Here is a 15,431-nt window from a genome sequence, read left to right as displayed (position 1 = left end):
TGAGATTACATTTTCAGACACAAAAATGTAATATTTTATGTTCACCTTAATAAAATAGACCTAAAACAAAGTAGCAATTACCCCGTATTTCAAGATTTCAGCCAAACAATGATTTGAAACTTTATTAGGGATTGAAAAGCAGAATTTCTGAATTCAAAGAACATTTATTATGAAAAAGAAATCCCTGAAGAATTCTGGATAAATTCCATCCACAAACCCGTAAGGAAGCTCAAATCCCAGTTTATGCAGGTCTAAAAATGAGCTGGGACTCAGGGCGGCTGGGAGTTACAGGATTCCTGTGAGTGCAGAGCAGTGTATATTGGCCAGGCGGGGTGCACAATGGAAACCTGCTTCAAACAGCAAAGGAGGAGTAGGAGAAACTAGAACTAGGGGACACAGCCTCAAAATAGGGACAAGGCAGGTAGGTGGAGATGAGTCCATGGCCAGACCAGCCATGATCTTATTGAATGGCGGAGCAGGTTCAACGGGCCAGATGGCCTACTCCTGCTCCTGGTTCTTATGTTCTCACGTTTCCATTTGGTTACCCAGAGAAATCAGCAGAAGCCAAACCTTGCTTCTCTGAGTGGAGGCCTGCGACTAGTGGTGTGCCACAGGGATCAGTGCTGGGCCCATTGTTATTTGTCATCTATATTAATGATCTGGATAATAATGTGGTATATTGGATCAGCAAATTTGCTGATGATACAAAGACTGGAGGTATAGTGGACAGTGAGGAAGGTTTTCAAAGCTTGCAGTGGGATCTGGACCAGCTGGAAAAATGGGCTGAAAAATGGCGGATGGAGTTTAATACAAACAAGTGTGAGGTATTGCACTTTGGAAGGAAAATCCAAGGTAGAACATACAAGGTAAATGGTAGGGCACTGAGGAGTGCAGTAGAACAGAGGGATCTAGGAATACAGATACAAAATTCCCTAAAAGCAGTGTCACAGGTAGATAGCGTAGTAAAGAGAGCTTTTGGTACATTGGCCTTTATAAATCAAAGTATTGAGTATAAGAGTTGGAATGTTATGGTGAGGTTGTATGAGGCATTGGTGAGACCGAATTTGGAGTATTGTGTGCAGTTTAGGTCACCTAATTACAGGAAGGATATTAATAAGGTTGAAAGAGTGCATAGAAGGTTTACAAGGATGTTGCCGGGACTTGAGAAACTGAGTTACAGAGAGAGGTTAAATAGGTTAGGACTTTATTCCCTGGAGCGTATAAGAATGAGGGGAGACTTGATAGAGGTATATAAAATTATGATGGGTATAGACAGAGTGAATGCAAGCAGGCTTTTTCCACTGAGGCTAGGGGAGAAAAAAAAACAGAGGACATGGGTTAAGGGTGAAGGGAAAAAGTTTAAAGGGAACATTAGGGGGGCTTCTTCACACAGAGAATGGTGGGAGTGTGGAATGAGCTGCCAGATGAAGTGGTGAATGCAGACTCACTTTTAACATTTAAGAAAAACTTGGACAGGTACATGGATGAGAGTGGTTTGGAGGGATATGGTCCAGGTGCAGGTCAGTGGGACGAGGCAGAAAAACGGTTCGACACAGCCAAGAAGGGCCAAAAGGCCTGTTTCTGTGCTGTAATGTTCTATGGTTCTATTGCATATGCAATGACCACAGGACTGACTTTGATGGCACAAGACTATTGTGCCACGCCAATGGCTTTTGGGCCTGCCTGGTGAAGGAAGCCATTGATGTAAGATTAAAGAATAAGAACTTCAATAAAGTCAGAAGTCTCACTCCAAATAAGAATTGGAATACAATCTTAAATAAGGTGGGACAGCAGAAACCTGATTGGTTGGAGACTAACCAATCAGGAGGAATGGACAAGTCATGCTGACGCATCATTCCTGATAAAAATGGCAGAGTTTGTCAGCGAAACGTCAGCTATAGTCGACACCTGGACCCGGCTGGAAGCCTGCGAAGAGTTTATGCAAACATTTATCATCAAAATATTTATACATTATGCAACCTTGAGATTCATTTCCTTACAGGCAGCCACAAAACAAAGAAACCCAAAAGAACCCAGAAAAAAAAACTGTCAAACATCCAATATGCAAAGAGAAAAAAAAATCATGCAAACAACAAAAGTAAGCAAATAGTACTCAGAACAAAAGTGAGTCCATAGACAAAGCTGAGAGCAGCCAGAGCAGGCCACAGCCCCTGCTTCAGTTCAGCACAGAGCGATGTAAAAATTCAAATTTATTTTCAAAGTACATATATGTCACCATATGCAAGTGAGATTAATTTTCTTGCCAGCATACTCAATAAATCCAATAACCATAACAGAATCCTAACAGACCATACTAACAGACTAGAATACTAAAAGACCATACTAACAGGGCAGATTACCAGTTTGTGCTAAGGGCAAACTATGCAAATAGAAGAAGAAAGAAAATAAAAGCAATAAATAAAGAAGCAAGAAATATCAAGAACATTAGGTGAACAGCACTTGAAAGTGAGTCCACAGGTTGTGGAAACAGTTCAATGATGGGGCAAGTGAAGATGAGTGAAGTTATCGTCTCTGTTTCAAGAGCCTGATGGTTGAAGGGTAATAACTATTTCCGAACCTGGTAGTGTGAGCTCTGAGGCCCCAGCACCTTCTTCCTGATGGCAGCAGCAAGAAGAGAGCACAACCTGGGTGGTGGGGGTCCTGGATGATGGATACTGCTTTCCTGCAACAACTCTCCACATACATGTGCTCAATGATGGGGAGGGCTTTACCAGTGATAGACTGGGCTGTATCCACTACTTTCCATAGGATTTTCTATTCAAAGGCATGGAGTTTCCATACCAGGCTGTGATGCAGCCTATCAATATACTCTCCACACACATCTATAGAAGTTTGTTAAAGTTTTTGAAGTCATGTCGAACTTCGCAAACCTCTAAGGAAGCAGGAGTGCTGCCAGGCATGCACTTACATGGGCCAAGGAAAGGTCCTCTGAAATGATAACACTGAGGAATTCAAAGTTGCTGACACTCTCCACCTCTGATCCTCCGATGAGGACTGGCTCATGGACCTCCGGTTTCCTCCTCCTGAACTCAATAATCAGCTCTATGGTCTTGCCAACGTTGAGTGAGAAAGAGTTTGCTGTTGCAGCACCACTCAGTTAGATTTTCAATCTCTCTCCTAAATGCTGATTCATCTAACAGTGATATTGATTCTGTAATAAACTAAGCTGAGTTAATGTCATACACAAACTACAGAACATTCAGTACCTACCTCCATCTCTCTGCCTGTCCTGTAATGTGTGGTACAGAACTGTCAAGGCACTGCACTGCAAGAGCTGACAGACTCTGTAGTTCTCAGAGCAGGATATATCGCTCTCCCCTCTCCCCCCAACTCCGGGGGTGTTGCTAGTTTCTAAGGGCATGATAAATATAAAGGGGTTTGTAGGGGTGCTCCGTAGTGAGGGGCAGCTGATGAATTACAGGTTTAAATTTGGAAATGGAATTACTCATTATAAGCATTTGGTCCTTAGTGCCTATGTGATTACAATAATCACATAAATCACCTCATATCTTGCTAACCCACATTCTTTTAGACCTTGCTCAAAGCGTATTACAGTTGTTGAAAAGTAATATGACATTTCTGTATTTGGCATATCATGAGAACTCTGGACTGAAAGAGTCATGTTATTCCCGAGCCCGTGCATTATTGCTGTTCGGTACTGTAGTACAGTGTTAGCTAGTACAATTCCCATACTCTAATCATGCAGTGACCCAATTCCTGTGAATTAGGGTATGGCATTCAATGGGGTAAAGTTCAGAATCTGCCCCTTCAAATGGTCTTGAATGGCATTTAACTAGCTCATGGGCCAAGCAAGATATCACTGCCCTATTTTGTGTATCTTCAGGCAGAGAGTCAGGTTTTTGCCTGAGCTATTATGAGGTCATAGCAATCCCCTTTATTGATCACAGTGCTTGAGGTTTGGACTTAAACAGTAGGTGATGACCGTGGTCATTAATCCACAACAAACATGGAAGAAGCAACTCAAACAAAGAAATGCAGACTGTATAGTGTGGAGTAGAGTGAACTGTTTCTCCCAGCAGTAAGGGAATTTCTGAGTGCAGTTTTGCATAAATCACCAGACAAAATTATTAAAGCAATTCCACTTAGGGACAACTCTGTTCAAATGCGAATAGAAGAAATGTCTGAGAATTTGGATGACACATTGTGCAACATACTTAGGACAACAGAACCAGCCCTGAAGCTGGATGAGTCAACTTCCCCAAGCAATAAGTCTTTGCTACTTGTTTAGGTTTGCTTTTTGAAAGATGAAAGCATGGTTCAAGAGTCCTTATTGCAAGGGGACTAGAAAAAAATGCAAAGGGGGAGTCAATATTTCAGGTTGTTGAGTAATTTTTTTCCAAAGGACATTCTGCCCAACATTCTTGCTTGTACAACAGATAGGGCACCAGCAATCACAGGACACCACTGTAGCTTTATTACTTTCTTGAAAAAAGCTGTACCTAACATATTTACCATGCAGTATGTAATTCACAGACATCTTGTCGAAAAAAAACCTAAATAATCAGCTGCATAAATCATTAAATATTGTTATCACAGTGGTAAGTAAAATCAACTCCTATGCTCTCAATTTGCGACTATTTCAAGAGCTGTGTATTGAGAATGACGAGCAGTTTGAACGTTTGCTGTTGCACACAGAAGTCAGACAGTTCCCAAAATGAAACCGTTTGAGGGGCTTTTATGCACCTTTTGAAACTGTGATAAAATTCTTTGCAGACTCGAATACTTCATTCAGTAATAACTGAAGAATATTAGGCATGACATTGCTTATTTGGCAGAATTATCTGCAAAGTTTAATGAAATCGATCATCAATTACATGGAAATTATGTGAGTCCTATCAAAGTCAAATCTGTTGTCACCACATTCTGTCCAAGTTAACCCTACTTATATGCAACATTGGCCGTTGCAACCTTTTCCAATTTCCAAGCCTCTCCGAGTTGGAAGAGAAAGAAAAATCTTCAAATATACTATGCCCACCTGCGTGAGCTGCACACGGACATGTCAGAGAGATTTCGGGATCTTCTCCCAATCCAAATTAGGTAATGAGTCCATCCCTGAACACTTGTAATGAGGAACTGACAGCAAGGATGGAGAAAGAACTGATCTTGCTACAAAACTACTGAGCTCAGGCCAAGGTTGAAAAGAAAAAAAACTATATCATGGCTTTCAGTTGCAGAAAGAAATCTCTGAATACTATCCTGCATCACTGGAAAAGGGTCAAGGTGTTCTTTTTTGCCTTTCCAACATCATATTTAGTGGAGCACGGTTTCAGTGCAGTTGTGCAACTTCTTTACAAGCAAAGAAAAAGATTACAAATGACTGAATGTGGGGATCTGAGACTCCTTCTGAGAACCATTCAGCCTGACGTTGAGAAGCTGGTATCACTGCACCAAGCCCATCCATTTCACTGAAAGGCGACAAAGCAAAGAAGCACTGAATAGTTGGACAACTACTGTATGCTCTAAAATTGATAATGAAAATTGCTTTTACTGTAATTAAAAATAATTTTATCTGCAGCTTTAAATAGATTTGAATAATTTTCGCAATTATTTGACGCTGCTTTGAATTTGCAGTTCCTGTTTTCTTTCAGTATGCATCACAAATCAAAATTCTTTATAATTTTATGTAATGGCCAGAAAGGGAGAGGTAGGAATATAGTCTGGGAGCCAAAGAAGGCAGTCACCCAAAAAAGTTTGGGAACCACGGCTAGTAAAAACAGCTGAGAGGGTCTCCGGGGTCTGACTCCCCCACTATTTGGGACATTTACCGGAAAGTGCTGTACACAAAAGGCCTGAAGCAGGATTGTTCAGGATGACTACCCACCATCCCACAATCTCTTTGACCAAATACCATCAGTAAGGAAGTAGAAGCGACAGGACAGGTAACAGCTTCTTCCCTCAAGCTGTGAGACTGAAGAATACCCTGCCACCACTGAGGTCTCATCTCTTGGGCAGCGAGCAGTTTACAAACAGTACATCTGAACTGTACTGTTTACTTGTGCTGTGCATGCACATTGGACTATATTTTATTAACTTATTTGTGGCAATATTTTGTTTTATGTGGTGTGTGAGATACATGTTTTGTTGGTGCACCATAGACCAGAGGAACATTTTTTTTGGTTTGGTTGTATACAAGTAAAGTCAGATGACATTAAACCTGAAAATACTCATTTCAGAACTGATTAAAGAGAGTGTAATTTAATGCGATAACCCAAGGGAGAACTTGGTGGCAGGGTGGAGATACATCTCTACCAAAGGAGGTGTAAGGCGCTCTTTCTCTCTGCTAGTCTGCAGGCAAGCACCCTTGGGCAAGGTGTTAGTTAAAGTTAAAGTCTGTCCCGAGCCTTACAGGCTCACCAGGCCGGTGCTTATGCTGGTTTCCGTGGCATGAAGCGACTGTGAGTACGAGACTCCCCACCCCACCCCTCCCCCCAGATTGGACGCCAGTCTATCTCGAGGTTAACCCCCGGTACCCATTTTCAGCTGGGTGGACTGGAGCAATGTGTGGTTAAGTGCTTTACTCAAGGACATAGCACACTGCCTCGGCTGAGGCTCGAACTCACAACCTTCAGATCACTAGTCCAACATCTTAACCACTTGGCCACGCACCACACATTGAGCAAGGTGTAGCATTCGCTTATCTCCCCCACCCCCCACCCCAGATCAGGGTCACATGAAGCCATGGAAGCAGCTGGTGCATACCACAGGTCCTGTTTATGCGACCACTGATGTCAGGCAGACTTCCGTAGAAAAAATTTGCCAAGAACAATCATAGTCATGGAAAGACCACGATCGCCATGTCATACGACACAGCGCATAATGATGATGATGAGAGGGAGAAGACAAATCCGTAATGTGATTATGACATCAGCAGCTAGTATACTTGATGCACCATCAATAACTCACTCTGAGACGTAAAAGCGAGGTATCGGCTTTTATTGACTGGAAGAAGGAATGAGCAGTGAGTGACCACCACACTACATCCTGGAGACTGAGAGGCCGGGCTCAGACCTCCATCAACTTTATACCGGGGTCTGTGGGAGGAGCCACAGGAGCAGTCATCGGGGGGCGTGTCCAGACAGGTATATGTAGTTCACCACAATACTAGCCTTACACTCCGAATGAATGGTGCTATTGCTAATGTCACACTGATTTCCTTACTCCAGACTTGCAATGGCTTTACTAGCCTTATCAATGAGCTGTGTGCAGAGGTCCCCTTCCATGGCAAAGTTATGAATCACAAGGCAGACATACTAGCTGGAATCTGTACACTCTTGATAACACATTCAGGAGTGTAAAACACAGCTTTAAGGAATCAATGGGAGTTGCTAACTAATACTGTTTTTTGGGTGCAATTTAACGAACAGCTGCTTTGTATTTGAGCACCACAATGACCAGTTACAGAGGTCAACTGGGTTTCTGGTCAATCTAATTTTAAACACTTTAGACAGATTCCACACTAGTGGGTATTTTTTTATATATAAAAGAGCCAATTACATACAAATAAGTTTGGAATTGACTTGACAAACTCTGCCAGCACGCCGCAAATAAAGTTCAATCACATGACAATGCACTGTCTCCATTCAACAGCCATTCAAAGTCGAATGTATACAGTTTTGTGTTTGCAAGTGAGTAAGCCATATTGATATCTTGTATCCATTAAGTTGTTTCAGTTCTGGACAGGCATAAATTGTAACACACCATTTAAACAACAGATTTCAACCTTAACAGTGATTTTAATGCCATTTTATACCAGCAGGCCTATTTATCAGGAAATGATTGTCAGTGTTCTGTTTTTAAATACAGGTGACCACAAAGTTCTTGAACATTTCAATCACCTTCCCTTCCTCAATATAGCAACGTTAACTGAATAACCGCCATCAAAAAATGTGTTTATTTGAATTGATTGCAATTTAAACTCTGAGAGTTCGAGTAACTAGTATCTAGTAGCAGTGAGAGGCTAAGGTTTGTTATCAATATACTTTTATAGAAGAGACAAGCAAACATCTTCAACATTATATGTTATTAACAATGCATACCTTTAAGTCACTGCCAGGCAAGGTCCCCACTCCATTTTTCCACTCCATGGCACTATAAATATCAAAGTCTTGCACATCATTTACAGTGCTCGCTTCAGTTTCTTCTTCCATTCTTTCCACTTTGATTGGTACAGACTGCCAGCTATTTTCTTCCAAGACCTTCCTCCCTCCACCAGAACTGTTCACTTAAAGATCATGGAAAAATAAAAGAAAGAAGCCATTAGGGACTCTTCAAATCCATTTTCTTCATGGTCACTTCTTCTAAAAATAAAAAAAACAGCTCAATTTTTTTCCTTCACATCTTGAGTAATTGTGTTGCAAAACCAAAAGCATTCGATTGAAAAACATACTGATCAAAATAGATACACTGCAGGAATGATTTTGTGTTTTCCCCCCAAAAACTCAAAAATTAATACAATACAGAAGGCTATTAGGAAAATTTGTAGAAGTTACTTAGTGGCTGAAATTAATATACAAATTCCTAGAGGAGATGTGCAGATTTTCCTTAGATTATATAGTTACACACCTTTGGAAGAAATACATTATAGCATATTATAAAATAATTGCAGAAAATTTAGCAAATGCCAGTTGGGTCAAACTATTGACTTCTGCCATGCAAGTCATAACTGGTAATACACCAAAAATTGGATTGTGAAATATTTCACTTTGGTGAGGCATAACTTTCATAGTTAATGAAAATCTGAGAAAATGCCTAGGCTACATATCTTGGCTATGTTTCAACATTAATTAAATGAAGCTTATGTTTGGTGTTAATATTGTCTTGCTAAACAAAATAAATCAATAAATTCCAAAAAGGGTACTGCTGTTTTAAAAAGAATTGATAGATTTCAGGATATTGAAAGGATTAAGGAATGTAGGAATATCACAAGCAAATGCTGCTAACACTGATCTATTGTATTTATGGTCCCTGAGTATAAACATGCAAAATTCTACTCTCAAACTATTCATATTGTAAAAAAAATGTTCCATGCAAAATATTACAGTGAGACTTTATTTAAAACTGGATCTCTTAGGCAGGTAAACTTTGACACAAAAGGTCGTAATTGAAGGAAATAACACCAAGATCATTAGAGGCAAATCTGCCACTCCAACATTACATGCACTACAATTACTGACACAGCATAATAAAACAGGGATTCACTGATGGCATCATTCTTTCCCCAATCTCAGCCAATGTGTTCATTTGTAGACTGATGTATTTCTTGCCCACTGTGATATTCTCCATTCACTGAGCAAGGTCAACTGATACAAAGAAATATTGATTTATCCCCTTGAAAAGGAGTTATAGTACAAATTGAGCCATTTAATACAACAGGTTTATGCTTCTCAAAGCATATCCCCTAGTTGACCTCTTCTCACCCTACTTTTTAAGCTTTCCTCATGTCTCGTGTCACCCAGTGTAACTCAAATACAGTTACTATGAGCATGTAACTTACATCTTTGTATTCTTTGGGATACAGTGTGGTAACAGGCCCTTCTGGTCCAATAAGCCCAACCGTTAAGTTTTGTAATTTCAACACAGTAAATTAATTCAAAGAAACTTACGGGAGTCCAAATATACAGGTGTAACTTATTGTTCACTTTAAGCGAGGTGCGCATATTTCATGTGGTAGCATGATGACATTTGCAATTAATGTATTTTTACATATTTATTTATTCATTCACGGGATATGGGTGTCACCATCTGCCAGCATTTATCACCCATCCCTAGTTGCCCTTGAGAAGGTGGTGATGAACTGCCTTCTTGAACTGTTGCAATCCCTGAGGTGTAGGTTCATCCACAGTGCTGTTACACCCATAATGAAATAAATGAAAAAGAATGCTTAATCAAATACACACACAAGATTACTCGACTATTATTGAAAATTTAAATACATCACACTCTTCCCTGCTTAGCTATAAACCTCAGCTCAATACTGAGTGTGGTATACTATATAATGCAACTACTATATGCAGACATCCACAGCACAGGAAATTTTAAATTGTCCTGTTCAGGCTTAAAACATTTCATCACTGTGGAGGTTTTCTTACTATTGTAGGATGAAGTCTTTCCTGGCAAGGAGGAATCACACTGCTTGGCAGGCAAGGCTTTTGGCTGTGCAACACTTTCAGGTTCTGGGACCTCCTCCATGGTGGTTGTAGGAGTTATCTGAAGGTCGCTAGTTCGAGCCTTGGCTGAGGCTTGCATGTGTGTCCTTGAGCAAGGCACTTAACCACCCATTGCTCTGCGATGACACCGGTGCCAAGCTGTATGGGTCCTAATGCCCTTCCCTTGGACAACATCGGTGGCGTGGAGACGGGAGACTTGCAGCTTGGGCAACTTCCGGTCTTCCATAAAAAAAAACCTTGCCCGGGCTTGTGCCCTGGAAACTTTCCAAGGTGCAAATCCATGGTCTATCGAGACTAATGAAGGCCTACTACTAGAGTTAACCATGAGACTGCAGGAAGTGGTTCTTACAGCTCTGCACATCTTTCTTCTGCTTTCCTCTCTCTGGATCTGTTTCAATCTCTTTCTTTTTCTTTCTCATGTTCCTTCTCTCTATCACACCATTGCCTTTCGATTTCACACTCTTTCACTCCACCTCCCCCCCCCACTCCTTTTTCTTCTTCTAGTCTGTGCAACCTGATCTAGGAAAGGTCCATTTAGCTCTCTGGAGTATTCTCTTATTAATCCTCCTGTTGCTCCTATTATGATCTGATCTCTTCTCTTAGTTTGTGCATCCACAACATCACCTGACAAATCCTGTGTTTTTGTATCTCCATTGTCTCCTTTCTTTTTGGTCTTCCATTCATCCAGCTGAGCATCTACTTTTACAAGCCGCTTTTTGTCTCTCACTTGAAGTTCATGCAATAACCCTAATGCACAAAGAGTAGATTCTGGTTCTTTATACTCTCAAAAGCCGAATGCTTGCAACTTTCCTGAAGCTCCTTGAACTGTCTCCCAGCTTAAAGCAAAGCCACACTTTGCAAGTAAACTGCCTGATTAACATATCAGAAAGTTTTCTACAAAAACGGCTTCTGTCACTTTCATGCTTCCTCTGAGCAGTATGGTCCTTCCTTGGTTCAGTATGCTTTCCAACCAGAGGCACACAGAGGTTGGTACCGACATCTGTTTGTCCTCTGTTGGCAATGGCTCATGGTGTACAGCATGGAGAAAGTTGGGCAACATCCAGTACCTTTCGTTCAGTTAACTCTCTTGCAGAGGATGCGGCATGCAAATTGTGGCTGGATCTCCAATTGAGTTGTAGCTGTGTCAGCCACTCACATCCCCACAATGCTGGTCCTCCTGGTTTTACCAAATCCAAGCTCAATGTGGCTTGTTAATTGTTGTATTTTGCAGTTACAGACTTCATTCCCACAGGAGTTATCTTTTCTCCAGTATGAGTTCTTAGCTGGATATCTACACCCTTCAGTTTGGTAACTTTAAAATACCATTCAAAGTCATTTTGTGTTATGACTGAAACAGCAGAACCAGTGTCTAATTCCATTTTAATTAATTTGCTGTTCACGTCTGGCATCAGCCACTATGCTAGTCTATTATTAATTTTCAAGGCTACACAATCCTGTGTCACTCTCATCATTATCAGAATTTTTAAATCAACTGCATACAGAGTAGTGCTCTTTTTGAAACTGCAACTTGACACCTTAGCTTTCTCTTCCCTGAGCAGTCCATTTATTCTCATGCACCTGACGTGCTCTTTGTTTTGACCTACTTTGTTGCATTTTCTTCCAGTTTCACCACTAAACTTGCTTGGTTTGGTGTGTGTGAGCTCCTGCGACAATGGTAACACAATCTAGGCAGGTTTCTGCTTAGATGCTGCAATATCGCTCACACTCGATCTCATTCCTGACTGCAACTCAAATGCGTCTCTGTCTGCTGTTTCCCTTAAAATAGCAACTTCCACTGCTCTTTCTGTGCTTCACTTAGGAGCCATGTTTGAATGCATTCATGTAAGATTCCACTTTCTAAACAACATTAAGCCCATTATTGAATTGACAATGCTCAGACAATCCCTTCAATTCAGCCATGTATGCTGAAATAGACTCTCCTTCTTAAATTCCACTTACATAATCTAAAGCGTTCTGCAATCAACAATGGCTTGGTTCTCAGTGTTCCTGCATCACTTTGACAATATCACTAAATTTCTGCAGGTTTGATTGGTGCAGTCAAACGTCAAAGCAAAGTATATGCTTTTAAACCTAATGAACTCAGCGAAATTGGCACTTGCTTTTCACTGGTCCTGATGAAGGGTCTCGGGCTGAAACATCAACTGTTTACTCTTTTCCATTGATGCTGCCTGGCCTGCTGAGTTCCTCCAGCATTTTGTGTGTGTTGCTTGGAGTTCCAGCATCTGCAGATTTTCTTGTTTGCGATGGCCATTTCATTTGCCTCAAAATACTGTTCCAATAGCTCAGTATACATGAGCCAATTACCTGTTGTGTTATCAAACTCAATCTTTCCAATGTAACAGCCATTTTTGATTTTTTAAGATGATTAGTACCACCCAGTAATCTCAGTTTGTGAACTCTGAACTCCTCTGTTTACTCCCTTTTAAAAAAAAAATTCAATTGTATCTTCCCTTCAAAAGAACATGTTCTGACTGCCTTTGTTTTAAACTTGACCGTCCCTCCATGAGGCAGGGTGCCTTTTCACTCACTGATGCTCCCTCTGCGTTTTATTTTATCTTGCATGTCTTCCTGCATTTAACAAGTTGGCAGCGGTCTCAGGTTTGTTTTAAAATACTTCATTCCAATGTTACGTTTTGTAACATCAAAACACTGATCTAATTCAGAGAAACTCATGGCATTCTGAAAGCATGGGTGTAATTTATAGTTCACTTTAAGCAAGACGCGTATCATGTAGCAGCGCAATGACGTATACAATTCACATATTTTTACACAACACTAACCACCATGCCACCTGCCCCCATATTGTTGTACAGTTCCATCTTTACTCACATCAACATAGTAAACATATTGTGGTGAACTAGATATACCTGTCTGACTGCTCCTATGGCTCCTCCCAAGACCCTGCTGACTACCCCTGTGGCTCCTCCCACAGACCCCTGTATAAAGGCGACTGTGGCCTGCTGCTCTCCCTCATTTTCCCCAGGATGTAGTGTTGTCCTTCAGTCAATAAAAGCCGATATCTCACTTCCTAAGTCTCGGCGTGAGTTATTGATGGTGCATCACATATTGAGAGTCATCTGGTACAACATACTTCCTCACAACATACCTAATTTATAACATGAACGGGTTAACCAATTATTTAAGCAGATTTCTATTGGAACTGGATGGTAGGTGTCTTATTCTTGCCAGGATTAGGCACCAATAGCAACAGTACTTATGTTAAAACAGATTGCTGTCAAAATAGCTACAGTTCAGACAACTTGGGAACAATTTGCAGAATCTTTACCAAATCAAGAGACGTGTTTTACAAAAAATAATCCCAGAGTATTTAGGGAAGGCCTCAGCCATTACTACTAGCTACAGCTTGTGACTTTGATGCAAGTACCTCAGAGAACACTATTGAATGCTTAATGTAATATTAAGGAATAAGTTAGATTACTAGTTGTGAAAATGGTAGCCAGTGATTATTGAAAATTTTCTTCTTCATATATTCACTGCAAGATGACAAATGAAACTAATTTTTAATAAAAGTGATTATACTTCAAAGAACATGATTGGTTTATTATAATTTGGGGTGTCTAGAGTAAATATCATGCAGACTCTCTTTTAAAATAGGACAAAAAGATTTGAGTGCAAGCTTGGATAGCTCTGTGAATCTCCTTGTAGTTACCATATAAATATATTCAATCTTCTTCAAAAGGCAATGATGCAGGGAAAACTGGAGAATTGAAATGAAAGAAGATGAAGTATCCAACAAACACAAGTCTACTTTTAACAGATCCTCAGGGCTTACTTCCATTCCACAGTTTCAACAACTTAATTACAAAACTGAGTATTATCATGAAAAACATTTCTACCCCAATTTGACATAATTTATACCACTTCTTAGCTTCATATTTACCTCAAGTCAACTCCAGAAATAATAGTGTGCTACTGCAGGATAAACCATAATCCACCAGTGATTTTTGTAAAAAGTGCTTTGTGATTCAGAGAAGAAAATTATTCATCATTTACCTGACTCAACACTACATAAACAAGTAAATGTGATGCTACTGGAATTCAATATCAGCAAAATTGCAACGAATATCGTCTGAAATGCTTTCTAAGGGAACAATAATATATATATTAAATCACTATCATTGAATATTGTTCTAGTTATTACTCATATGCTCAGAAACATTAACAGTCCACAGTCACACTATCCTTATTCCAAAATTATGTTCATCACATAGAACAGACAAATTACAATGGTTTTTTTTTATTACAGTGAATTCTTGTCAATTGGGACACATCAGGACCAGTATATTTTGCCCCAATTCGATGAAGTTTCTGGGAAATTGTTAAAAAGCTATTAAAAAAAGACAAGTTATCATTTAACTGAGTAACAAATTATGTACTTAAATGAAATACAGGACAAATTAGAACACTGTCAATACTACTGGCGGTTGTGCACCATATCTGATGATGACAGAAAACCCGCTCAGGGAAGTTTTTAAAGTAGAAAAGCTGTTGCACTCTCTCAACCATGGAAATACCAGTCCAATGGGATGAGTAGACCTCTCAACTGGGAACTTCCCCGACTGCGGTGAATGACCAGGACATTTGGTCCAACAGCTCTGGTCTGCCATTCAATCATGGCCATGTACTTCTTTTTTCTCTCCTCAGCATTCTCCAACATTGTATTTCATTTGCCACTTTCTTGCCCATTGTCCTGATCTGTCCAAGTCCCTCTGCATCCTACCTGTTTCCTCAATGCTATCTGCCCCTTCACCAATCTTCATATCATCTGCAAACTTGACAACAAAGCCATCTATTCCATCATCTAAATCATTGATATACCGCATAAAAAGAAGTCCCAACACCAAACCCTGCATAACACCACTAGTCACCAGTAGTCAACCAGAATAGGCTCCCTTTATTCCCACTTGCTGCCTTCTTCCAATCAGCCAATCTTCTATCCATGCTGGTATCTCTCCTGACATACAATGGCCTCCTAACTTGTTAAGTAGCTTCATGTGCAGCACCTTGTTAAAGCCCTTTTGAAAATCCAAATAAACAACGTCCAATGATTTTCCTTTGTCTATCCTGACTGCTATTTCCTCAAAGAATTCCAACAGATTTGTCTGGCAAGATTTCCCATTAAGGAACCCATGTTGACTTTGTCCTACCTTGTCCTGTGTCACCAGGTACTCCATAACATCA

General features: G+C 40.3%; 1 protein-coding gene across 7 annotated transcripts in view; it reads right to left on the bottom strand.

Moving 5' to 3' along the window:
* The window catches only part of LOC140724770 (lethal(3)malignant brain tumor-like protein 4), a 403,124-nt gene that overhangs the window by 357,985 nt on the left and 29,708 nt on the right, over positions 1-15,431 (bottom strand). For 6 of the 7 annotated variants that reach the window (XM_073039328.1, XM_073039363.1, XM_073039353.1 and 3 more), the window contains exon 3: positions 8,079-8,263. In XM_073039328.1, coding sequence (XP_072895429.1) covers positions 8,079-8,263 — 185 coding nt within the window. Of the gene's footprint in view, positions 1-8,078; positions 8,264-15,431 lie in introns of those variants that run through there. The other variant, XM_073039373.1, reaches the window with a different exon arrangement.

Source organism: Hemitrygon akajei, chromosome 1 (genome assembly GCF_048418815.1).
Source record: "Hemitrygon akajei chromosome 1, sHemAka1.3, whole genome shotgun sequence".
Taxonomy (NCBI): domain Eukaryota; kingdom Metazoa; phylum Chordata; class Chondrichthyes; order Myliobatiformes; family Dasyatidae; genus Hemitrygon; species Hemitrygon akajei.
The sequence above is the reverse complement of the archived record's forward strand: the minus strand, read 5'-3'. Positions and strand labels throughout refer to the sequence as shown.